Source organism: Hypomesus nipponensis, chromosome 24 (assembly GCF_054491055.1).
Source record: "Hypomesus nipponensis isolate SF chromosome 24, ASM5449105v1, whole genome shotgun sequence".
In the NCBI taxonomy this organism is placed as follows: domain Eukaryota; kingdom Metazoa; phylum Chordata; class Actinopteri; order Osmeriformes; family Osmeridae; genus Hypomesus; species Hypomesus nipponensis.
In genome coordinates this window covers 3228420-3255758 of record NC_140384.1, presented here as the reverse complement: position 1 = coordinate 3255758, position 27339 = coordinate 3228420, and the positions used below count along the sequence as shown (strand labels likewise).

General features: G+C 39.8%; 2 protein-coding genes across 2 annotated transcripts in view; both read left to right on the top strand.

The window, feature by feature from the left end:
- Positions 1 to 5723, top strand: part of oxct1a (3-oxoacid CoA transferase 1a) — a 37536-nt gene extending 31813 nt beyond the window's left edge. Inside the window, exons 16-17 of the mRNA XM_084690123.1 lie at positions 4247 to 4348; positions 4471 to 5723. Of these exons, the coding sequence (XP_084546249.1) occupies positions 4247 to 4348; positions 4471 to 4506 (138 nt within the window). The 3' untranslated portion in view covers positions 4507 to 5723. The remainder of the gene's footprint in view (positions 1 to 4246; positions 4349 to 4470) is intronic.
- Positions 5724 to 5865: 142 nt separating this feature from the next.
- plcxd3 (phosphatidylinositol-specific phospholipase C, X domain containing 3) lies at positions 5866 to 26130 on the top strand. The gene is made up of 6 exons (XM_084690127.1): positions 5866 to 6063; positions 16117 to 16373; positions 16524 to 16697; positions 18648 to 18823; positions 19847 to 19948; positions 24021 to 26130. The coding sequence occupies exons 1-6, from the start codon at positions 5961 to 5963 to the stop codon at positions 24175 to 24177; spliced, it is 969 nt and encodes a 322-aa protein (XP_084546253.1). The 5' UTR covers positions 5866 to 5960; the 3' UTR covers positions 24178 to 26130.
- Positions 26131 to 27339: the final 1209 nt, after the last annotated feature.

Below are 27339 nucleotides of genomic sequence, written 5' to 3'. Positions count from 1 at the left end.
GAAGTGCAACACCATCAACAATGATGTAGCTGTAGCCTTTTATGAGACTGTACTTCTATAGGATCTCATATAAAACATGCAGAAAAAGGGACAGCTTTTCTGGTACCCCAGGAAGTAATGTACTACATTGGGTGTGACAGCAAAACGTAATGAGTTCAGTCCATTCTCTCAATTTTAATACTCCTACCACTACTTCCCACCTACCGTTCATTCTGATTTCTTCACCTTTCCTCAATGATAACTCATATTCTCATCTTTCTACTGTCCATCCCAACCAACAACACTAATCTCCTGTAAATCTTCCTCTGCTTTGCTATCACTGTTTGTGCTCTTTCACTCTTAGACGTTTACCTGGTACCATGTCCCAACATTTTGTGGCTGACTTACCTGCCATAAATATGAAATGTTTGGTGCTTTCTGTGGTGTCTGTGTGTGGCCTACCTGTGCTTGACTGATTTTGTCGGTGCAATGATATGGCTAGACCCTAACAAATCAAACCCCACTTAACTGTCTACCTTAACATAGATACATTGAAAGAGCTTCTTCAAAAGATAAAATGTATTCATTCCTTTTTATATCTCATTGTTTCAATGGCAAATTACTCCTGTCACTGACCTTTGGGCAAACTATCTGGCCCCATAAAAAGTAATAGGGAGGGTGGAGAACATGAAGTCTGTCTGGCCTGCCGTCTGCTTATAGACACAGTTGTCTGGCAGAAAAGGTCTGGGTTATTTCAGCCCTCTCACAAAAATTAAAATCCTCGCTCTAAAAAAATAATAAACGAGAACAGATGTAGCGTATATGCAATATCCAAATGTTTATATGCAAAGATGTGTAAGATGTGTACTTTCTTTACGAGTTTGCGTAGATTTCACAAAGTGTCGGGAGCAGGTGATGGGAGGAGCGCATTAGAGCAGTGCTGCTCCTGCTCCCTCATGGCCTCTTCCTCAGCAATTTCTCACACAGCATAATCAATTTTTACAAAACCACAATTCCAATCAATCAAGCACATTTATTCTTAGAGCAACATGTAATTGATCTAAATTGCATGTCCATTGCGTAAATGTTCAGGTTGTTTGCGGAGGGGGAGGTTACGTCACTCATGTCTATGATATGCAATGCTTGGCTCAGCACATCTGATGTATTACAAAATTCATAACTTACCAAAGCAAAGCTCTGAATGGGTCGCAAACAGAACACAGTGATTACTCCTTAGAGACCTGGCTCATCACAACACACTGTACATAGTCTTCCTCTGAGAAGATACATATTCAATCAATGTCCCAAGTTTACATTTTGGGTGTATTAAAATGCCTTGCCGATCGGGGAGCACTACAATACAATCATCAAAATCCTGTGCGTCCTTTGTTTTGCACAATATGCCTTGCTTAATGAATGCCACTTGGATATTATAGAGAGGAGTTAGGCTGTGGGCAACATGATGAAGGGTTACATTTACAAACAAGGACTTTGCAGACACAGCACGGGTATAGAAGTCATCAGAAGTAGCCACGTTATGTCAAAATGTTTTGGAACATAATAAGACAAATTTTAAAATGAATATCGCCGTCCCCCAACGAATGCATCAGAGGACTTTGAGGTGCATCCAGAAAGATTAAGCTCTCAGAGGCCTTTGCAACTTGACATTATTTATTAAATAATTTAATTAGAAGTGTATTCATTATTCAGGCAGATCAACTACACAGATCTAATCAGTTTAAGATTTAATACACAATTAAATGGTGGTATTGCACATCAACGACCATAGGTTTTATCTTAAAAATGTGGAAAATATATTGTGCACACACGAGGCACTAGATGTTCCAGCCTTCATTCCAAGGTCTTTGAACCTGGCTTTGCATTTCTCAAGTGTTCTTGAGACCCAAGGCTAAAATGCATGAGTATCACTGTTAAATTCTCACACGCGGTTCTATATGTATAACAATTGTAGGGCGGGTTGAGCATCTTCATAAATCCTTTGTCTACATTGGTGAACTTCCATCTATTTGTGAATTTTGGTTGTCTTCATGTCTGCCTAGTTCCTCACTTCTTTTCACACAACCATTTTGTACTGTCTGGCACGTGATAGGTTACAGACACCAACCACTCACTTAATGTAATTATTCCACCAAATTATTTTAATTTTGAGAGCGTTACACAATAGCATTAGAGATTGTTAGAGTTCACCACAACCGAGTTGGATGAGGTTGAGCTAAGGGCAAGGGCGTTTATTTTCAATTTATTTCCGTTTGTTAAGAAAAACAAGTGTGAACAGTTGTGTGATTTCGTTTGAATCCACCTTGCGTCGTTCTGCGTTGTCATGGTTACCAAACACTTTTTCATCAGTCAGTTGAGCACAAGGAAAGTAATGTTAGTTAACTTGTTGGAGAGGAGGTAGAGTAATGGAGGATTTGAGGTTACCTTAAAAGCGGAGAAAACTGCACCAGCAGCCAAGCATTCGCTGTTTTTTTCAGACAGTAAGTAACTTGATACTGAGCTAAATGTGTAAGCAAATAAAACGAGTAGCCTCGTAATAGCATGAGTCGCTGTTTTTCTGATAAAATGACGTGGTCACAATGCAGTCACTGTCTCTGAGAAATTACACTATTCCTTTTAGATGTGAATTTTAATGGTCAATGTAGTCCTCGAAACTATGTTCTAAATGTGCACATTTTCATATAGAATTGTAAGCAATGCACTTAACAACAACAAAAAATTATGGGGAAGGGTATTAATATGGACCCCCCCCCCCCCCAATGTCTAAACCATGGCTACGCCCTTGGCTAAGGGGTCTGTGCAAAAGGTTGGAGGCATGGGGACCTCTCCAGAAGTTAATTTTGGCTCTCAGGTTATGGGAGTGTCGCGATGGGGAGCTGCACAAAAACGCATTTTTCATTTCATCTCCTACAATAAAACATAAACTGAGAACTGTTACTGGTCGCATTGCCGGATGAATTATGACATGGCTATGTTAAATACTCAAAACCTTAATTTGTCCAAACCTTGATTTTGTGTTTACATCCAGTTCTACACTGGATGTACTTTTGTACTTTTGTAAATTATTTTGAAAGGCAATCGATAATTTCTTGAGAGACTGTATAACATCCTAGTAATGAAGACGATGATGTGGTAACTTCACCAAATGTAGGCTAGTGAATGACATTTTGGAGTGTCCTCATTAAAGTCCATTAGATGACCTGGTGCTGTGGACTTGCTGACTTAATGTCTTAATGACCTACTATTTCTCTCTTTCTGTTTCGGTTGCATTTTCTCTTGCTGTTCTTTACCTCACCCCCTTCCCACTCATCTCTCCCCTTTTCTTTCCTTACTTTTTAGGTCTCCACTCCCTTCTACCCTGCATCTCCATTATTATTATGTATTTTTCCCTCTGACTCTCTACCTGCCTCCCCTTATCCATCTCTCTTATTACAGTTGTCCCATTTTATATATTTTTGGGCTTTTTGATCTTGCACAACATGCAATTATAGTTTACAGAAATAGAAGCAATATAAATACATAGAAATGAATTAATATCATTCTAAAGGAACTAAACATGACTAGGATTGACACATAGACAAATAAATATGAAAAGTGGAGAGATACAGGGTGACATTTACTCTATAGGTCCTTGTTGACTGTTGCTTTGCCCTTCTAATGAGCCTGGAGACCTCAGTCTTTCAAAGATTTTCTCTGGAGCTTCGCTGTCTAAAAAACAGCCTTTCCTACGTCTTTTTTTTTATTTTTATCAAAAGTTATGCAAAGTAATAGGCATGGGGGAGAAGAGTGGAGAAAATGAGAATGTGAGGCTCAGTCTATAGCTGAGCGTTGATCAGAGAGTGACACAAAGAAACTAAACATTATGCCTTCTCATTTGACCACCCCTGTTTCTGATGACAGACTTGCATTTGTATAGCCGGGCATCGCCAAACCAATTTGCAAATGCGTATTAGTGTATAACCTTTCAGTTCATTTTCAATTTCCAAAGGTTATTATTAACTGGCCCAGACCAAACATTTTTGTTTGTGATTGGTCCAACCAGATTGTGGTTGGATGCAAATCGATGGCGGCCAGACCTATCTGTCAGAGGAAATAAAACATGAGCTTTCAGATTTGTCTGGTTCTCAAGCTAGCATTTGCATTATATACTCTCCTTGTGTCTGTGTGTGCTTGACGAGGGGGCTGTACTGTGATGCTGCATTGATGCTAACTCAGACTCAAAGTTAATCTTTCCTACTTCCTCTCCCAGGCGGTGTTTGATGTGGACAAGGATAAAGGTCTAACACTGGTCGAGGTATGGGAGGGACTTACCCCTGAGGACATCAAGTCCTGCACAGGCACTGAGTTTGAGGTCAGCACCAGACACACACACACAAACAGAAGAAAACAAAGAAAAAAATCATGCACACATTCAAAATCTACGAATATGTATGTACTAGTTATTTTATTTTATTTCCTGTCTCTTTCCAACAGGTGTCTCCTCACCTTAGGTCAATGCAGCAGATCTAGAAACTGGTGGGAATTGTCGTTGCTGTTGCCGAGAAGGAGTGTTGACTTGAAAAAAACACCACATTTGAACTTACTTATTAACAAATCGATTCTAACGTTACTGAGAGAAGCTGGGTCCATAAACTGAAAAATGACATTACTGTAACGTGCAGTATTTAAGGATGCAGAAGGGATTCTAAGTTAGATTTTGTGAAACTGATGTTGGCAGGTAATACAACCCCAATACCTCAAAAAGTTGGGACGCTGTGTAAAATGTAAATAAAAACAATGCATGATTTACTTATCTTAAATTTAATTCACAATAGACCATTAAAAACATAGAAAATGTTTAAACTTAGGAAATGTACCATTTTAAGGGGAAAAAATTGTAATTTGTAACTTGTCTCACAAAAGTATTTAGTATTTTGTTTTACACAACGTCTCAACTTTTGAAGAAATGAGGGAGGGCATTTTAAAATGAAGAACAGCCTGGATTACTTTATTTTGAGTTGAGGTCATGTTCTCCCGTTTTGAAAAAAGCATTTTTGCTGACTCTTTTTGTGTCTTTATGTAGGCTAAAACACATCAGTGTGTGCTACCATGAAATATTTATTGTTTGGTTTTCTGCATTTATTTACACACCAAGTACAAATATATTCTTAACATCGTTTTCATCCAGAGGGGTTTCATACATTCATGGGTCAGAACACTTCAGCAGCAGGGAAAAGCAGCAATGCAAAAAAATTAAATAATAATACACTTCTAATACAACATATTGTATTGTGGTATCCTAAGGAACACAGTATATCTCTAATTACAAACTAGCCTTTAAAACCTATGCAATCTCTGACCTTAGTGTTGTCGATGTCTCCAGATGCGTCCATAGCCGTCAGGGGGTAGGCTGTCGGCCCTGTGTTTTCTGTTGGTCTCTTACGAATGATCTCGACACACAATATGTAGATGGGCAAGGTCAACACCACGGATTAGGACAGCGTTGTAAAACCATACATGGACCCTCTATCAGATGCGCTTTCCGCAATACTGTATTCAATTCATTGAATGAGGACATCCCAACCTAAATCCTATCGAATTTGAAAGACCATGGTCAGTGTGGACTCGGATTCGAGAATTCCATCAGTAAGAAATGTATGACCATTTGTAGAAATTTAAATGGAAATCGCTCTTTTGTAAAAATGTAAGTGATAATTTTCTCTGTGCACTAAAGCACGTCCCCATCCTGTTCTGTCGGTCTTTTTACTACAGCCCAGCTCTCAATGAATAGCTCAACTCTTCATGGACTGTCAACTTAGCTAGCTAACATCCATGTGTACGCGCCCAAGGGGTGTGGACTGTCATTGGTCACACTGGTGTCTTTTTAGAGTGTTCGGTGTGGCGAGGTTACCGAGCGTAGTACAGGGAGGCGCACTCAACACCCGCACAAGGACCGGAACGATTGGATATAGCATCGTTGCAGCATGGCTTCGTCTCACGGGAAAAACGACCTCCGGTTTGTGGACTGGATGGCAAGTTTACCGGAGACCATGCACAATATTCCGCTCACCAACATGGCTATTCCCGGTAAGTCTTCAACATTTGACACTACAGATGCGTAAAATCTTTCGGGATGTGATCACAAAATTGACGCAGTAGTCAGTAGTGGCACAACACCATAAGATGATTGAGTTATAATATCAGGATATGTCTTTTTAATTGTGTCTGTCCGATTATTTATAGGTCATTTAAGCATGGGATGTAACATTTTGTTATACAATTTATAATAGGGAGTTTTTTTGTGCGTGTTCTGGCACGAACAAACCCTCACTAAAATAGAATCAAACTTGTTGCGCAAGACTCCTGAACCATGTGTAGATAGGTTGTTCACGGTCGTTGTTAATAATTGTATCAGTACACTCCTACAGCTCTGCAATATTCAAGGAACAGCAATCTTAAATCTGTATCCAACGTGGACATGCAAATGTATTACACTTGAGTGATGTAAAACGGCAACAGAGCTAGGCTTGCCATTTCGCTTAGTGTTAGCGGTCCCAAGCAGGAGACGCAAGAAGCTCTAGTGTTCTGTGTCATGTCAATTGATGTGTAGACGACATATGGATTCAGCATCCGATTATAGCATTTTATTTAATCTTTATTACAATAAACACTCCGTATTTCCGCCCTATTTTCTTTTGAATCTCTTGTGAGACGAACGTTTTTCGAACCGTGGCCATGCCTCCCCGGTGTAGACAATTAACAATGGTTATGGATTTGTGCCTGTTGACATGCATGGTTTCGGCCATGATTTTGTACTAGCCTCTAAACGGTACATCCTGTAATATGGAGCCAGCTGTTTGAAACCTTTGGCCATTCATGCCCTCTTAGACTCTACCACTGATTGGAGATAATGATCCGGCCACTGATTTCCCTCCCCTGATCTGGAATGTTTAATTATCATCTGGCTAATTCCATATCTGCCAGCCAGTAATTAACACACATACACACTAATTCTCTCTCTCTCACCCTATACCTATCCATTATAATTTTGTTATAGATCTCTATTTCTCACATACACATCTCATGTCCATTAAACCCATTAAACAAAGTGACTTTGATATATGTGTGCGCATGTGTTTGTGTGTTGGCTTCTTAACACACATTAACCTTTTAAGAAGCCCTCATGTTGGAAGCAAGATGATTTGATCCTATCCAGTTTAATATAGAATAGTGATAAAGGGAACTTGTAGCAGAAATAGGTGCGAGGTCTCTCTAAATACACACACACACACATATTGAGATCCCTTCTGCCCGGCCAGCATGACCCAGCAGTCAGCTTAGAAAGCGAGTGTGCCATGTTCTCTCTAATTCACCATCATTATTCTTAATTGACCCAGTTGCTCCCTGCATCTTCAGCTGGTTTTCAGCCCCTGTCATTTGGACACAGATGATTATTACACCTTCTTTCTCTGTAACTCCTTGAAGTACAGAATTAGCCTGCATGCCATTGGCTTACAAACATCATCTGTGTGCTTGTTCTCTTTGAGTTTGTGTACGCATATCTTTTGGACATCTATTCTATTCCTCTGTTGGGCTGAGGTTTGCACGTTTCTTGATAAGAGCCTATTACCAAGAACAGCAAAATCTGCTGCCAAATCAAAAAGTTGCTGATTCTTTTGAAATTGTTCACTTTTAGCTATGTTTTATTGCACAATTACTAAATAAGTACTTACTTTAATAAGTACTTACTAATTACTAAACCGTACCATTCTCTCTTGACTTTCAACAAGGCAATGTAAGACAATATGTAGAGGAAATGAGACGAATGAAGGAGAGACAAATGTCACATCACATTCACAGTGACCGTGATCACTAAAGGACAATTATACTTAAGATGCTAAATGTGTTTACCCTATGAATCCAACTGTTAATGTATTCAGCAGCATAATATTATTGCCCAGCCAAACCCTTCACCAGGTAACTGATTTTATTGAATTAAAACTTTAACAACCTCGCACTTTTTTAATGGCCATTCATAAATTGATTTAGTAAAATGTTTTCCACATTTGAGCCCATTCACAGCCCATCCTCACCTACTCACCTGGGGGCATCATGTATAAACGTTGCGTACGTACGCACTAAAAGCTTGCGTACGCTGGTTTTCACGCACACGGTGTTATGTGTAAAAATTAACTTGAGGTGAGTGTGCGGGCAACTGAAAAGTGCCAAAACTCACAAAACATAACAAAATAAAGTTTCCACTATAGTTACTGTCAAAAAATAAAAGTTTGATCATTAATGTGGATGATCACATAAAAATGACAAAACCCAAACGGGAAATGCTAGGCTACTGTTAAATCCGCCACCATTTAATAGGCCTAACTTCTGTTAAACTTGAGGGTGTCAAACAAACGACAAAATCACTCAGGAATTGCATGTCACGCTAACCCTATTGCTACCATGCTGTTACGATGCGCCACCACTAGTTTCATAATTTCGAGTTTTGCCTGACGTTGTCATACTCATAATTCCAGTCAGAATATGAGTCTGATAACTCTCCGTTGGGCTGTGAGTATAGGGTGTGGTTCAACCGAACGCGTAAAACAAATTTCTCTTCGCTCAATTGGATAGACCTACAACCAGTCAGAGCAACGTAATATGTCTGTTGAAAACGAATTCAACCCAAGCGCTCTTTGGTGACGTGGTTGATTACGTTACTTTCTAAAACTGGTTGTTCCCATCCTTGATTGTGATTGGCTTTATTGCGTTCCATGCCGTTGTAAAATCCAGCATAACCCTACAGGTTGTCCTCATAACATTCTTTAACATTCCATATGACTGCGCATCGAATATGCCTATTTCAGATTTTTTTTTAAACAAAGGTGTCCATCTGGCTGTTGCGTGGCAACGATTTATTTAGGAACTATACTTTGTAGTGGCGGAAGAATGCCGGTTTATTATTAAACTATTTTGTCTCTAATTGTTTTTATTTATGAAACCATATCAAATATTTGTGGTAACAGTTTTAGAAAAGCAATAAGCCACGCAAGTCCGTGTTTTGCGCTGATTTTAGAACAGGTAAGGGGGTTTTCGGCACTCTTTGCGTTGTGCCTAACAACTCCCCTTACCTGTTCTGTACAAATGAAATTAACCTGTACAAATGAAATGTACAAGAGTCTGGTTAGGACCAGGCTACTACACCCTCCCCCTTCACAGAGATTTCCAACAGTTCCCTGTTGTTGGTAACGCCAACAGCTCCACTTTTATGCTGATACATTTACAGTAGGTACATTTGCCACATTTTCAATTCTGGTAAAAAAAGATTTTGACAGTTGTCTCTCAATTGCTAGCTCAACCATTGCTTTGAAACAAAGTATCTAACTTGACCCAGAATGCCTTTCAGAATCAGAAAGGGTTTTAATCACCATGAAAGTTTGCACAGACAAGGAATTTACTTTGGCAGGAAGGTGCATACATTCAACATAGGAGTAAATCTTGCAAAAGTGGTGTAAGTTTAAACAAGTCTAACTATACTATACAAGAGGTTCAAGGTCCAATGAACTAATACTAAGTGGACAGGTATATAAAAAAATTAAGTATGAATTTACCTTAACATCATATTGAAACTTTTGAATACAATGAATTATTTAACAAATTAATTTGATTTATTGTCTTAAAACAAACTTAAGTATCATGCTTATGGAAATAACAAAATGTTGTTGGTGAAACAATCAGTGGGATCCTTCGCTTTATACACTACTATAAATTAAGATTGTTTTGCCGCTAAGTCATATTATTTGATCTGAGATGTGAGCGACCAATGCTAACACTCAGCATCCTAGCTGAGCGGTAAAGCAATATAACTTCATAAGGGGGCCCGGAGATTTGCAATTTAGGGCCTGTATCCGGGCACTTGTAGGTCACGGGCCCATAGCTACGCCCCTGACTGACCCTAAACTAGCCTGAGCTGGCCCCTCCATTTCCTTCTATCCGAGACAAGGGACCACACCAGGAAGTGATCTCTCATCTGGAGAGCGTAAAAAGACTGGGGAAGCAGGGAGACGTGGTAGTAGAGACATGGCCAATGTTGTCAAATGGGGATATAGTGTTTTGAAATGAAATATCTTTATAGTGATATAGATGGAACAACAGTGCAGAAGAACAGGAGAAATACACCATTGTTCTCTGAGCTCCATGTTGCTGGTGGTATGTTTATACACTGCTGTGGTAGCATGTCATCGCAACAACAGGACATAGCTGTAGGCTGTGTGGTCACCACAGTACTCCCACTGCCCTGACTTCTGTGGCCTACTGAAGCATCTATGCAGGGCTGGAGTGATGAGCCTAGGAGAGTGAGAGGTAAAGCCTGTGTGTCTTTGTGACATAAAAAACAATTGTGTGTGATCATAGATTTTGTGAGTCAGTATGTGTGTGCATGCGCTGTGTCCTAACCTTCCACCATATGGGGAGGTTGGGGCCAAGCACAAGGAACCGTAAAGGCCGCGGAGTGGGATCTTCTGGGTGCCAGCCAAAAAACTGGTGTTGTCCTGGTGTACAGTGAAGGAAACAATTATTTGATCCCCTGCTGATTTTGTACGTTTGCCCACTGACAAAGAAATTATATGTTGATAATTGTATTGGTAGTTTTATTTGAACAGTGAGACAGAATAACAACAAAATCCCGAGAAACGCATCTCAAAATTGTTATAAATTGATTTGCATTTTAATGAGTGAAATAGGTATTTCACTCAATCTGAAAGATTTCTGGCTCCCAGGTGTCTTTTATACATGGCTGGAATGGGCTACAAGACCATCGCCAAGCAGCTTGGTGAGAAGTTTGGTGCGATTATTCGCAAATGCAAGAAACACAAAATAACTGTAAAATCTCCCTCTGTCTGGGGCTTTATGCAATATCTCACATTGTGGAGTTGCAATGATCATGAGAACGGTGAGGAAGCAGCCCAGAACTACACGGGAGGATCTTGTCAATAACCTCAAGGCAGCTGGGACCATGCTGAAGCCACTCTGGAGCCTTTAAGGTTCCTTGTTTTCGGCCCCAATCTCCCAAGAAAACAACTGGTAACACACAACAACGTGAAGGACTGAAATCCTGCAGCGGCCGCAAGGTCCCACTGCTCAAGAAAGTTCAGGCCCATCTGAAGTTTGCCAATGAACATTTTGTCACGGCACAGCCATGCCCCCGTTTTTGGTTTTGCCCTGCCCTAGTGTTTAAGTAGGCTATAAAAACAAGACCAAAGAGTAGCCTATCTAATTGATACGAATTCATAGACACTTATGAGGATATATTTAGGCCTACTGAAAGCGCTTATATCATGTACTAGCCTATATAGGCCTATGTGTCAATCCCGCTTTGATTTAATTGACTGGGACATGGCCAGGGAATATGATGAATTGATTCATCAGCTGGATAAGCGACAAATAGCCTACACTTTTCTTACAGCACCGCATGCTGCGGCTTTGCCAATATTTTCTGCATCGCCTATGGCTACTGTATAAAAATATAGGCTACTGACGCAAACAATCTCAAGGCTATGCAGAGTCTGAAGCATGGTAATAGTTTCAAGTAGCTTTATTGTCAATTTATTCAGATGTCAAGACATTGATATGACGTTTCCCATAGTGAAACATAAAAAGCACAGGCATAACAGATAAGACGAGACATTTCTTAAAACATAGCGTTACATATTTACATACAGCAGCACAAACTCATAAAGCATACATTTTTTATATTAGCCTGAAAATAATGCTGGGGACACACAAAACGATTTTTTAAATCTTGTCAAATTTGTGATACTGTGAACTGTGATAGACCACAAACATGAGGTCAAAAAATCCAACATTTTGCCGTTTTGCTCTTACAGTGTGTGGTTGTGTGGTGTGTGGTTGACATAGACAGCACACCACACACCACCAGATTTCCAACCAGTGTCCCGACTGTTAACACAAGAAATCTTGCGAAACCTGTCGAGATTTAACAATAAGCATGGCGGACGATATGCAGGAATAAATTGCGATGATAGTGTTTGGAATGATTTTCACAGAAAATTCACGGCAAAAAAGAATAGGGTTTGCTGTTGCCAAAAATAAATTCAATTTCACTTTGTGCTGCGCCGTGACTCCGTTTGTTATGCTTCCGTCTTCTCTCAGCTTGCTTTCTGATCGGATATTGTTTCGTTTCACTTTATAAACTCGGCGTATGTCGTAGGGGTTCCCCCCACACATCAGGATTTCTGATCGCAAATATTCAACATGTTGAATATTTAGAATTCGCGATCGGGGCGCCTCCGACGTCCTTCCGAGCAGATTCGGTCACTCTTGACACACCTCACACCAAGGGAACATTTGATAAAATAATCTGTAGAACCATCAGGAAAATCGGGACTTTACCTAGGATTGTCGGAAGGGCGAAATCGGCCCAATTACCCTGTAGTGTGTCCCCATCATTAGCTCGCTAAACCGCTTAGCTCGCTACGACGAATACCCCCCTGGTGGCCAACTACAAGAAACGTCTGACTTCTGTGATTACCAACAAGGGTTTTGCCACCAAGTACAGTCATGTTTTGCAGAGGGGTCAAATACTTATTTCACTCATTAAAATGCAAATCAATTTTGACCTGCGTTTTTCTGGATTTTTTGAAGATTTTCTGTCTCATTGTTCAAATAAACCTACCATCAAAATTATAGACTGATCATTTCTTTGTCAGTGGGCAAACATACAAAATCAGCAGGGGATAAAATAATCACTGCGCTATTGTCTAACGTTCACAAACTAAAAATAACATGGTAACTTGCTCATGCAGTGAATACAGAAGTCAGTGAGACCGACTCCACTATATGGATGGAATAATTTTGGGATTGAGTAGGTCGCTGGTTCCTATAAACAATCAGGTGCCTGATGGTACAAAATTAGGTTGTATTAAAATGTAGTACCCTATGCATATAGATAAACACCACCCAATATATAATAAATGAACTGCTTTGTACTTTCCCAGTTTTGTTCTTATTTACTGATTAAATAAATGAATCCTTGTACAAACGCCGCCTTGTATAAACGTTGCACTACAAAAACATTTTTTTATGTAATCAAAGAAATACAGTATCTACTGTAAGCACAAGATACTTCCTATATTGTTAATCTATAGTCCTTCATATGCAATACCGGAGCAAAATGTGGCCTCTGTGTGTTAGCATAGATCCAGGCATGTTTTTGTCGAATCATCGTGCTGTGCGCCAGGTTGACTGACTAGTTTGCCTGCTGTGGATGCCACTGAGCCCAGCTCAACAGAGATAATGGCATTTTCATGACAGGTGGACACAAAAGGTGCATCAGAAGCATGAAACAGGCTTTCTTCACATCAACTACACAGTAGGACTCTGGATAGACTCTTGCCGTGAACACACAGTAGACCCCATAGCGTCTCTGATTTCACTGATATGCTCACTGCACATATTTTAGTCATCAAACGCTTTTGACCTTGCACATTAGTAAGAAAAACTCAAGGTTATGTTTTTGGCAGGACAGTGTTTTATCCCCTTTATCTCACAGTCAGTTTTGTTTTTTACACATGGTTCATTACAGGATATTTCTCAATGGGCACTGCAGTCAGTAATTATTTTAATGATGTAGAATTTTTGTGATTACCTGACTTAAAAGTTTTGTATTAATACAATCATTTTTTCCTTTTCCCCCAAGAAATTTGGGTGGATACAGATAGACACACAAACAGCAGGGAACGATGACTGTGGTTAGCTGGACAGTCTTGAGAAAAAATGATATGCTCCTTCATGTGACCTTTGGCACCAATGCAAACCAAATGGGTCAGGACTCTCCAATCCTGTTCTCTTAGATCTATCATCCTGTAGATTTTTGCCCCAACCCCAATTGTAAAAGCCAATTTTTTGGCCATGAATGAGAATCAGTGTTGCTGAACAAGCTTTGCAGAGAACACCCTCATTTTCAGGAACAAGGTGGAGACCCTGCTCTGACTATTGGCGTTTTGTATTGACTGTCTGTATGTTGACAGTGCTGCACTCATTTGCTACTAGAACCACACAATGGGGAGGGCACACAGTGTCATAGTACTCAACAAAAACTGTGAGGAAGACTGTCATTCTTTACAGCAATTAGAGCAAAATATGTTGAGAAAAAGCAATAGTTTGGGCCATATAGGAACGTGGACACCTGACCATCACACCTTATAAGCTTGTTGGACATCCCATTCCAAAACTATGGACATTAATATGAAGTTGCCACCCCCTTTGTGGTGATAACAGCTGCCACACTTCTGGTAAACCTGACCAAAGATTTTGGAATGTGCTGTGGGAGTTTATTCCCATTTAGCCACAAGAGCATTAGGGAGGTTGGGCACTGGTGTTGAGTGATTAGACCTGGCTTGCAGATAATGTTAGAATTAATCCCAAATAAATTCCTGCGGCTTCAAGCTGTTATGGAAATCAGCACACCTTGCAATTTCCCCAGAATTTTTACCCTCTCCAGTCGTCAATGAATATTGTAAGGGACAGAGATTTTGAAGGAATAAAAATGTTGGTAGGGAGTTAAAGATTAATGATCTTCCAACTGGCAGATTATCCTTTTCAAGACGAGAACCAATTTGTAATTCTCTTAATTTTATTAACCAATTCTCCAAGGCTTCTGGTCTAACTTTGAATATGTTCAGGATTGTGATGGGTCTGTTATTTGAAATGTTCCAGGAAAGGACTTTAAATATCTGGGAAAACTGAAGGAGGCCTTCAAGTCCTGGATTTTATCTTCAGGGTTTTACAAACTGCCTTCAGCAAGCCTTTTGAGCTTGCAAGTTGGTGTTTGTCCATAATTTCTCTCCTCACAAAACCATTCTTTGGAACAACTGTGACATTTGTATCAGATACAAATTATTGTTCTGTCCTTCCAAAGAGGTACAAACAATATTTTTAATCTTTTGTATCTTTTTTGTAAAATGCTCTTGATTCACCACTGTAGAGCATCCCCTCTTTTTTTAACAATAGTCTGTATATGACTAGGATCTGAGGTGATCAGTTGCTGAAGTTGTGGGAGAGGAATGTTGTCCCTTTTGTGTCTGTTACAGGATTCTTGCTGCTCAACAGTCCTGGGTCTTCTTTGTCATATTTTTCGTTTCATGATCCACCAAATGTTTTTAACTAGTGAAAGGTCTGAACGCAGGCAATTTCTATAAGAATTAAAGTCTGTACTTAATTCACTCAAGATCATAGATATTGAAGAGTAACAAGTCAATTAAACAATATGGAAACAATTTCCCAAAAACCTCTGAAGGATTATGTTCATAAAGATATGTATATGCCTTGCCGTCTCCTTTGATTGTCATCTTATGTTTTTGTTTTATGCCTTCTTATTTTTCCACAAAATATTGATCAATGGTTTGTTCATTGTATAACTATTAGTTGTATAACAAAACTGACCTAGAAAGAAAGGCAGGGAGGTTCCATTGAACATTAATTAAAATCAAAATAGTATAAAAAGAAAAGCAAACATCACCACACAAATCTCTCTCTGTATTGTAGTGTCCGTGTAAAGGGTCCTTCTGGAGCAGAGTTCCAAATGTCTGTTTTGGGGTGAAGTTTTTTATCTGGTTTTTGGAGACAAAAGGCTGATGAATGTTGATTTGGGCCAATTCAATTTTTTACACTGAGGCCATTTGGTGTGATATGGGGTGACACCCAACAACACCCCTGTTGAATTGAGATGGGATCTGGTAGATGTGAGCAAGACAAGCTGGTATCATGGATTCTGGTTTACAAGTCTTCTACAGACTGCACCCATAAAATTGCTCATGATGTTGCACTTACATTAAGATATGATATGATATGCTACTGTTGTAGCCTTGAAATATGTAATACTGTATTGTAGTTGAGGAGTTAATATAGTAATGTAACTTAAATGATGTGATTGTTTTACCCTGCCTGGCAAAATTCTTGGCCAACCTCCAACCTTGGCCTACTCATAGAACTATGCACTTCTGATCCTTGATTTTCAGAAGTAAAATGTCAATGTAAAATGTCAATGTTGACCGAAATAACAAATAAACAGATACAGAAGCATGCAGGCAGTCCACTATAACCATTATGTCTACCATCTCTCAGGTTCCCACGACTCCTTTAGCTTCTACATAGATGAAGCGTCCCCTGTGGGTCCAGAACAACCTGATACCGTCCAGAACTTTGTGTCAGTCTTTGGCACTGTGGCTAAGAAGCTTATGAGGAAGTGGCTGGCCACTCAGACCATGAACTTCACCTGTCAGTTAGAAGCAGGCATCCGCTTCTTTGACCTGCGTATCTCCACCAAGCCCAGGGACCCAGACAATGAGCTGTACTTTGCTCACGGACTTTTCAGTGCTACGGTAAATGTGTTTTAAGATTTAAGATTTTATCTAAAGCAATCCTAACTGTAATTGAATTGCTTACTAGCTGAGTAGCTTCAGTGGAATTATCTGTTATTTTGACTTCCTGGTATTTTGCTTTGTGTTTGGTGGTGATTTATTTTTGTGTAGGTGAGGGAAGGTCTAGAGCAGATCAGCAGCTTCCTGTCATCCCATGCCAGGGAGGTGGTCTTCCTGGACTTTAACCACTTCTATGGCGTACAGAACCTTCACCATGAGAAGCTAGTGGCCATGCTCAAAGAGGTGTTTGGAGAGCGTCTCTGCCCTGTCGTATTTGCTCAGGAGGTATGTTGTGTGTGTGTATTTGTTAATGGGGGCGGCACCAAAATGTGAGACATCACACAGTGTACTATGTACAGAATGCCATCACATGTACATACAGCTACAGAAACTGCGGCCCGCATTTCAATGTAATGTAGAAAACAGTGCATATCCCCAACAGCGCATACATCATCTTCCGACAGAGGAAACTTGTGATTCATGAAATGTTACTATATTGCCAATCACAAGATAAGAATGATTGATCATCCTAACGGTTGCTATTTAGTAGTTGTAGAATGCAAGCAGTCTCTCTCTCTCTCTCTCTCTCTCTCTCTCTCTCTCTCTCTCATATATATACAGTTGAAACCAGAAGTTTACATACACAGTACAAAAAGACACATTAGACTTTTTTTCTCACTGTCTGAAGGTAAATCAGACTAAACCTCTTCTGTTTCAGGTCCGTTAGGATTACCAAAATGATTTAACTTGCTAAATGTCACAATAATGAGAAAGAGAAAATTTTTGAGAATTTTTCATTACTTTCTTCAAGGTCAGAAGTTTACATACACCAAAAGTACTATGTCCTTAAACAACGTGGGCAAGCCCAGATGATGATGTCATGGCTTTTATAGCTCTTGATAGGTTAACTGACAACATGTTAGTTAATTGAAGGCACACCTGGGGATGTATTTTAAGGCCACACCTCAAACACTCTGCCTTCTTGTTTGAAATCATCGGAACGTCAAAAGAAATCAGCCAAGAAATCAGGGAGAGAATCGTGGAGCTCCACAAGTCTGGTTCATCCCTGGGTGCAATTTCCAGATGCTTGAAGGTGCCACGTTTATCTGTGCAAACAATTCTACGCAAGTATAAACATGGGAATGTCCAGCCATCACATCGCTCAGGAAGGAGACGGGCTCTGTGTCCCGGAGATGAACGTGTTTTGGTCCGACATGTGCAAATCAACCCCAGAACAAAAACCTAAAGACCTTGTGAAGATGATGGCTGAAGCTAGTAAGAAAGTGTCATTATCCACAGTAAAACGAGTCCTGCACTGACATGGGCTGAAAGGCTACTCAGCAAGAAGGAAGCCATTACTCCTAAAGAAACATAAAAAAGACAGATTACAGTTTGCAAAAAGACACCAAGACAAAGACCTTAACTTCTGGAGACATGTCCTGTGGTCTGAAGAAACTAAAGTGGAGCTGTTTGGCCATAATGACCACTGTTACATTTGAAGGAAAAAGGGGGAAGCTTGTAGACCTGAAAACACCATCCCAACTGTGAAGCATGGGGGCAGCATCATGTTGTGGGGCTATTTTGTTGCAGCAGGAACTGGAGCTCTTCATAAAATAGACGGCATCATGAAGAAAGAACATTACCTGGAAATATTAAGGCAACATCTCAGGACATCAGCCAGGAAGCTAAAACTTGGGCGCGAATGGGTCTTCCAAATGGACAATGACCCTAAGCATATTGCCAAAATAGTTAAAAAGTGGTTTGAGGACAACAAAGTCAATATCTTGGAGTGGCCATCACAAAGCCCTGACCTGAATCCCATTGAAAATTTGTGGGCAGATGTGAAAAGGCGTGTGCGAGCGAGGCGGCCAACAAACCTGACTCCTTACACCAGTTTTGTCAGGAGGAATGGGCCAGAATTCCAGCAGAGTACTGTAAGAACCTTGTGGAAGGATACCCAAAACGGTTGACCATGCAGTTCAAAGGCACTGCTACTAAATACTAAGGAACTATGTAAACTTTTGACCTTGAAAGTAATACAAAATTCTCTAAAATATTATCTTTCTCATTATTGTGACATTTAGCAAGTTAAATAATTCTGGTAACCCTAACGGACCTGAAACCGGAGAGGTTTAATCTGATTTAACTTCAGACAGTGAGAAAAAAAGTAATGTATTTCTGTACAGTGTATGTAAACTTCTGGTTTCAACTGTATATCTTAACTTATTTCACCAGGTGAGTCTGCAATACCTGTGGGAGAGGGAGTACCAAGTTCTTGTATTTTACCACAGCCCTATGGCTTTGGAGGTGCCCTTCCTGTGGCCTGGCCAAATGATGCCTGCCCCCTGGGCCAACACTACTGACACCGAAAAACTGGTCCAGTTTCTCCAGACCTCTGTTGCTGACCGCAGGTTTCCATCTCTCCTCCCTTCTTATTTCACTGTGTGCTTGTCTGTCTCCCTCATTGAAAGTAACAACCTTTCTCTCTTTACATACACTGTCTACCTCTCACATATACTGTCTCAGTCCTTGATAAACTGTCAGTCACTATTTTCATACTGAAAGACGATCGGCTCTTGATCCCATGCTCCTGCTCTTGTCAAACACAGACAGCTGTGTAACGGTCTGGGCATTTGAAATTATTCATGCCACCCAAAGTGCACTTTTGTAGCTTCTGAAAAGTTTGCTTGGCCGCCTATCTGTTTTGAGTAGGGAAAACTGTCTCAGAGCTTCTTGTTTATCACCCACTACATCACAGGCACTCCACTAGAAAGTCCATTAAGTTGAAGACTTTATACACAATTATTGGTAGTTTTGCATATGATTAACAGCATATGACTATAGGTTTCACATAGACAGAAGTTGTACAATATAGGAAGTGTATTGTTCGTAAAGTCTGTACCTGAGGTCCTAAATGTTCTTGTTTCTTATTACAAACTTTGTTAGGAGTCAAGCTGGATTGACTTCTGGGTTGACTTCAATGCCAATAATTTGGCTTTGCATTGCTCAGGTGTTCTTGAGATCCAAGACTAAAATGCACTGACTGTCACTGATAAATGATTGCATGCAGTTCTAGATGTAGCAGTCTGTGGGGGTTGTTCAACATCTCCATAAATCATAAATGATCTATTTTCTCTCCTGACACACCCATAACCTGTGCAACCTATTCAGTAGCAAAACTTTCCTGAATCTCTGAAAAAAACATAAAATGCCCTGAGTTTTAGCTTTCAGATTGCTGTGAGACCAAAGAGTAGCAGCATATTAGTGCCCATACTTGGCTTTTGTTAAATGTTTTGCTTTGCACTGATACACTCTGATACTGCTGGGATGATTAACTTATGGATAGTTCCATCCTCAGTGCTGAAATATCAATACATTTATTTGTGAGATGACAATACATGTAATGACCTGATGATTGGTTGTTGTGGCTGCAGGAGAAAGGGGACCTTTTTTGTGTCCCAGGTAGTCCTTACACCCAAGGCTAGCACCGTTATGAAGGGGGTGGCCAGCGGACTGAGGGAGACCATCACAGAAAGGTGAGTTTGTCATCAACAGGTAAAAATAAAATATTTTGTATTTGAGAATTTAGCCATTTGAATCCAAGCACCAATCCATATGATGCTTGTCTGATAAAAGTAAGACCCATTTCTTGAACAGTGTGTACCGCCCCTCAGAATGCCTTCTGTTAATTTGGAGTGCGCTCCCCTAATTCTTCTTTTAGTAAAAGGTCTCTCCCTCTAATTAATTAAATATTGTGGTGTGGTACTCTTTAGATTCCTTTTAGTTTTGTATAATAACCCCTAATATTACTTGTTTAAACCCAAATGCCTAAACAGTGATCAAAAAGAAACACGTTTAATATATTTACTAAAAATATATAAATTCACATGAAATAAATATACACTCATTGAACAAATCTTTACACCCCTCAATTCAGTATGCTAAACTAAGCAGGTGTTACGTCCCAACTGGTTCCCAATTTAACTGGTTCCCCAGCTGTGCGTGCACCTATCAGTCTGCCTCTATCACCAGATTCGTCACAAATTCACAAACATATTACTGGCGATTCTCAAGTCGGATCTCATATTTGCTGTGGCAAATATGAAAGTAGGCCTACAGGCTACGTGCGCACTACATTAGGCTACCATTCGCGAAAAAATAAATGGAGACAAAATAAAACATTTGCAGGCTCGCATGAAGTGGGATTCGATCGCAGAGTCCGTTGATTTACATTGTGAGCTATACCAGCTCACAAACTTTAGCTAAATCGTTAGGTATTTCTTAACTACGTTGGCCTTCAGGTAAGATTTTGATTTGGCTTCTTTTGATTCAACTGGTTAGCATAGACACTACGCGAATGTAGGCTACTATGCACGTATTTGGGGTTGTTTCGAGGCAATAGCCGTATTTTCCACGACATCACAGCTCCTTCTGACACCACATATTACAAATTCATACTAAGAACGTCGCTTCTAACCCAGACAATGCGATCAAAATACGCGTAACACAACATGGAAACATTCGTTTCCTATGTAATTTTGTGTAGCCTGAGTGTTTCTTCGCTATATCTTTTGAAATCAATTCATTTCATAATTGTATATTCTGAACAAATGGTGGTTGTGGTTAATATGCCCTATTGCCTTGAGACAACTTCAAATACGTGATGAGTAGCCAACATTTGGGTAGTGTCTATGGGAACCAGTTGAATCAGAAGAAGCCAAATCAAAATGTTATCTGAAGGCCAACGTTTAAGAAATGCCTAACGATTCCGCTCGAGTTTGTGAGCTGGTATAGCTTGCGATGTAAATTAGCGTACTCTAGTGCGGACGTGTTTTTGCTCTAGTGCGATCGAATCCCACTTCATGCGAGCCTGCAAATGTTTTATTTTGTCTCCATTTATTTTGTTGCGAATGGTAGCCTAATGTAGTGCGCACGTAGCCGAAAGGCCTACTTAGCAAATATGAGATCCGACTTGAAAAGCGCCAGTAATATGTTTTGAATTTGTGACAAATCTAGTGATAGAGGCAGACTGATAGGTGCACGCACAGCTGGTAAACCAGTTAAATTGGTAACCAGTTGCCACGTAACACCGACATACCTTAACTAGTCCACTAAATGGAAAAACAGGCGATCAAATTAACCAACCATGTTGCAGGCCTGTTGCATGCCTTGGAGTTTTCAACAAAATATCCGTTCGCGCCGTTGCGCCTCAAACCAAAACCCCAAAATCACTGTTGCTGTGTTTGATGTCCTCGCCGTTGCAGCACTTTTCCTGGTGGTGCTGGTGAGGTAAACGTCCTAACCTCCGATGCTCCTGGAAATTTGCACTATCGAAACATGTCAACAACAACAAGACAACCGAGCAACAGGGATGGATTAACGAACGGGCCTACCGGGCCCATGAGCCCAAGGGGCCCCTTAGCCAGAGCCTCCGTGCGTTGTTATTAACATTGTATTGATATGATACGATGCGCCGTAGCCGGTATATGCTAGGCTTAAGTCATTCATGTCAATAACAGGGCCCTAAAAGTCTTTCTGAAAAACTAAAGCATAGCCTAAACATTCACTTTGAAGATGTTACAAGAAAGAAACCATCATGATACCTTTCAAGTGAGTGTTAATCCCCTCAGTTTATCTATAGGACTTTAGAGGGGCTGAGTACTCCATGCAATATGGGCCCTTCAACGCTGTAGGGAGAAATCCAAAAAGCAAGTGCAAAACAATAGCATTAGAGCTCTGTCTAAACAACCCCAACACACACAAATGCACTGTTTATGTGGCATTTCTGTTAAGTTGTTCTTCATGAAGACCCCATTATGATGTTATCCACCCCTGATCTGTCTGAATGGAGCCCCTCAATCATAACACATAACATTTCACTGTATGCTCCTTTAAATGTTTTACTGGTAGGCCTTAACAAGGACAAGTGAGATTTCCTTACATGAGCTTAAAAAAAACGATTTTGAACAGTTTATAGAAAAATCTTTCGTTAATCTCACAATAAAAAAATGAAGTGTTAAAAAATAAAATAATCGCCGTTGGTCCCGTGGTTTCTTAATCCGTCCATGCCAAGCAGGCACTCACAGGCCACAGTTCGTTGAAGCTTCGAGCTAAATCATATGACTAGCTAGTGCTCTGTATACGAGTCTTACACAACAGTCACATAACCGGCAATGTACTTCAAAGATTTGTTAAGACTCACTGTCCGTAGTCTGCATACATTTACGTTACATTTTTACATTTTAGTCATTTAGCAGACGCTCTTATCCAGAGCGACTTACAGTAAGTACAGGGACATTCCCCGAGGCAAGTAGAGTGAAGTGCCTTGTCCAAGGACACAACATCATTTTTGGCACGGCCGGGAAGCGACCTTCTGATTACTAGCCTGATTCCCTAATCGATCAGCCACCTGACTCCCACACTCACCCTTAGGCTATAAACTTAGTCTTTTACTCATTTATACCGCCACAGTGTTCTGTGCCAATCTCACTCCTTTTCTCTCCGTTTCCTCTCTCTCCCTTCAAACCAACGACCTCTCAGCCCTGACCCCTGATTGGATCTTTTTAAAGGAACGTGATTATTAATGAACTCAATCGAAATGCATAATAACACTACAAAACATATTATAATTTTAATCAATTCACTTTTTAAACCTTAAATGCTATTTATTATATAATGAGCTTATTTATTCTAACATATTTAAATATCAATGAATAAAATTCAACAGGGTTGCAAGTGCCTTTATTGATGCTGTATGTGTTAAAAAAATCTCTTTTACACACTTCTGTACACAGTATGCCATTATTATTGTTAATTAAAAAAATATTTTCATGGCATTTAATTGATTAGGTATTCTCTACTGGAATAGCTCAAGGGTAGATAATAGACAAGGTGATAGACAGTGCCTATACAACTCATTCCATTAGTCTAATTTGTTAATATTGTACGTTACATTTCAATGTACAGTACAGTATGTCTGTATTGTCTACTTGCATGGCAATGCACTCTGTACACCTTTTTTGTCTTGTCTTTATGTATATACAGCCACGTTCTTCTTTTTATAAGCTTGGATATCTTTGTGGAAATATCAGTAATTCAGTTATTAAATTTGATAGCTGTATTGTTATCGCCATCCAGAGTCATTTATTATATATTTTAAAAATGTCTAGCACACTTTTGAATCATATAAGATACATTACAGCATGTGTATAACTTCGTAAAGATAAGGTGCCCTCACACCACCACAGACAAACAGAAATAACTAAGGCAGGGGAGATGTGAAGTGGGCACAAATGTTACATAGTCCCACTCAAATTTGTCCACATAATTGCATCCAACAGTTTTCAGACAATCAGACACTGTGTCTGGCTTTCAGACAGCCCTCATCTTGCTGAGTCATGAGGACCTTTTAACAGTGCTGGCTCCTTAACCGTGACTCACTCCCTTCCTGTTCTCTAGCAAAATCGCTTGTCGGTTTATCCTTACTCAAACCTTCTTTTTATATGTACTGCTGAAATACATCCATGAGCAAGTGTACGCATGGGGATATGTTTTTGTTTGGCGTATGTGTGTGCATTTCCTGATGGTGCGTCTGTGTGTTCCTTCCAGGGCTCTTCCAAGTATGATGCAGTGGATACGGTCCCAGAGGCCTGGCGAGAGCGGCATCAACATCATCACAGCTGACTTTGTGGAGCTGGGTGAGTTTATCAGTGCCGTCATCACCCTCAACTACCACCTGGAGGAAGAAGAAGAAAATGCCACCTGAGGCTGATATGGGGTGCCAGAGAGTCTAGTGACCACCTATCGGTGTGCTCTCTCATTCTGTATAATTTATTTAAGGGGAGAGTTCTTCCTCTCCACTTTGTTTAGGGCTAAGAGGGGGAAGGAGAGGTGGGGGGAGAGGTTGTTGGTTTGAAGGATTTGGGAATTGGAGAAGGGGAGAGAAGGAAGAGGATAATGCACTGAGTTTGAAAGATGACACAAAACGTTTTGGACTTTTGATTTGATGTATTTGGGGGTCCAAAGTCCAGTTGCTTAAGAAGGGCTCTTTGCTTTTGCTGTAACAACTGCTTGATTCTGCTTTCCCTCAAATGCTCCTTCCTGGTAAGCTGTTTGGCCAATGTCTGCATTAATAGCACATTCTTCAGTTCTGATGTTCTTAGTGTTCTAGTGACAGTGATGGTCCATCTTTACCAGACCTTTCTTGTTGGTGGCAGTACTTTAATTACTGTAATTGTGTGTAATGTAAAATCAGCTTACAAAACTGTTTCATTGTCCTGGTCGACTAAACTGCCATAAGGAACCCGTTCCCTTAAACTCAGTTACACCTATAGGGATTTCCCAAGTTGTGTTCTTAACTCTCTTAGCCCTGTGTGCGCGGTATGCACTGTTTGTTTCAGGAAAAACTACTGCCATTAAAGACAGTCCCGTGGAGTTTCCATTCTTAAAATTCACTGAACAAAAGTGTTAGTGCTAAAATATTTCCGACTTTGAAACTGTCACCTCTGAGGTCAATATACCGCTCCAGATTGATTCTATGTCAGTGCTTGGTGGACAATCATTGATTCAGACTGTCACTGTGGAGGTGTTAATATTGTTTACATAGAATAATCAGTCCATGGGTCTGATAACTCTGTGTATGTATTGTTTTTGTATTTGTTTAATATAATAAAATACAGAAGAATGGATAACAGAATGATAGTCCTCCTTACTGACCCTCTATTTCCATGTAACAGTAAGGTACTGTGTCCCAGGCATACAGTAAGACACATTTTACACGTTTGACAAAAGATAATACCTAAATGTTAAAATATGTACTGAGACAATTATTGAGTCTTCTTCAGTGAATGTATTCTGTTATCTAAAATGTATTAATGTAAACCAAAAACAATTGTAAATATTACAGGTTGAATATGTGAAAGTGTTTTTTTGTGTGTAAATGTGCCATTTCCAACTATTCTGTAAGTCAAAGAGCATTTAAGATGTTTGTCATGGAGTGAGAGAAATATAGAGAACTTTAACAGTCAATGCATGTGTGTTTGTGTAACTTACTACTGTTATTGTGAAATAAAACTTTTTTATGTATAAAAATCCTTTAATTTATCACCAATTGTTTTATTTAATGAATATGATGGCTTGTAAATAGTGTAAGTGCAATGAAATTACTGCCGTGCAATTGTAAATGAAAATGCCAAGAAAATATTGGTTGTATTCGGGTTTGATTGATGGCTCGCATGAATTCAAAGAAAAGTTGCAGGAGGATGTGTTGCGTCACATGATGAATCTCTCTTCACTTGTATGTGTGGAAATGTGTGTGTGTGTTTAGGAGTGTGACTCACAATGACACAAGGGTGTCATTGTAATCACACTTCATCTTGGAAACATTTCCAAGAATTCCTATTAAAACATGATGTTCATTAGTGTGCATCTCATATCCTGTAGTAAAATATTTTTCACATGTAATACTCAGAAATCCCAAACCCAATTACCTCCAACATCCACCAAAACGGATTCAAAAGAATGCCGATTTTGTAGTTATAACATCAGTCCCAAATCTCATTGTAGCCATGCTGTCTGTTTATGAGTTGCCGTCACTGGAGTTGGGCTGGGTCCATTGCTGTGCAGTATTATGTAAAGACCAATCTTTTGTGTGCTGAAATAAAACTCTGTTCTAAATGAAACAAGGGCAATCAAATAAAGCCTCTATGCCTGTACAAAATCTGTCCCAGAGTTTTCTGTGGGGTAGTTACCGCCATTGTACTTTGTCAGTGTTCTGTTTTTGGAAGGTGAACAATATTCGGCAATATGTGAAATACTCATATATTTGTATTCATATATTTCTTTTTTTGTCTTACTTTGGGTTAATTCCCTCACAATTGACACTGTAGAGACACTTGGGTCCATTTAATACACTGGATGTTTGTATGGTCGTATTGCTTCTGTCGAAAGAATCATTGAACAGCTGATATAAAAAGGGCCAGATACTAGACAGCACATAGAAATGAAACACAAAAGAAGGACAGTATGGTCACACTTAACATAAGCGGGACTGTTTTGGTTGTTTTTCTTGCATCATACTGCAAAAATGAAACTGTAAAAAAAAAAATGGTACCGTTGATTTAATATGGTCTCCGTTGTGGTATACTACTGACTCCTGCCAACAGAGGCATCTAAATGTTATTCTACTCTGTTACCACGGTGACGGGCAGTGGCGACTGCAGTGCCATTGAGGACGAATGTGCGTGTGTGTATGTGCGTACTCTGTTATCCTGGCTCTGCCATTCTGCTGCCAGGTGTGTTTATCCAGCAGTGATGAATATAGTTTGGCTGAGAATGGATCATGAATATGAGACAAGTGACAGGAAGTCCTGTTCCTGTGTATGTATGTCTAAATATAGCACAACCTAACCAGAACATTACTTTAATAATAAAATAATCTGGAGTTTCTGCTGGCTGGTTGAGCTGGCTGACACAAATGCTGTACACACCTACTGTCCTCAGTGTTAATATCCTGATGGCCACATTTCCAACTAAGGAAAGTAAATGTCACCTTTCTCATTGAAAGGGCAGAGACTAGCTCATCAATTCTATACACAAAAGGCGAGGCCAGAGGAAGAGTTGTGTCAGTAAAATTAAATGAAATAAAAAAGAGTGAGAGAAAGAAAGGATGAGATGACCGACCCGTCAGCTGAGCCTGATTAAGCTGAGCCTGATTAAGCTGAGCCTAGTTAAGACTTCTTTAAACCATTCCATATTTGCACACTTGACATAGTTGCACTAAGTTACCCTATTTGTATTTATGTATCTTTATCTGTATTTGAAATGATCTACTGACAATTGTTGTGCTACTCCTTTTTTCATTTTACTAGCGCCAACATGTTACCTCTCCATAGCATCCTCTTACTCTGATGTATCAACAATTTTACAG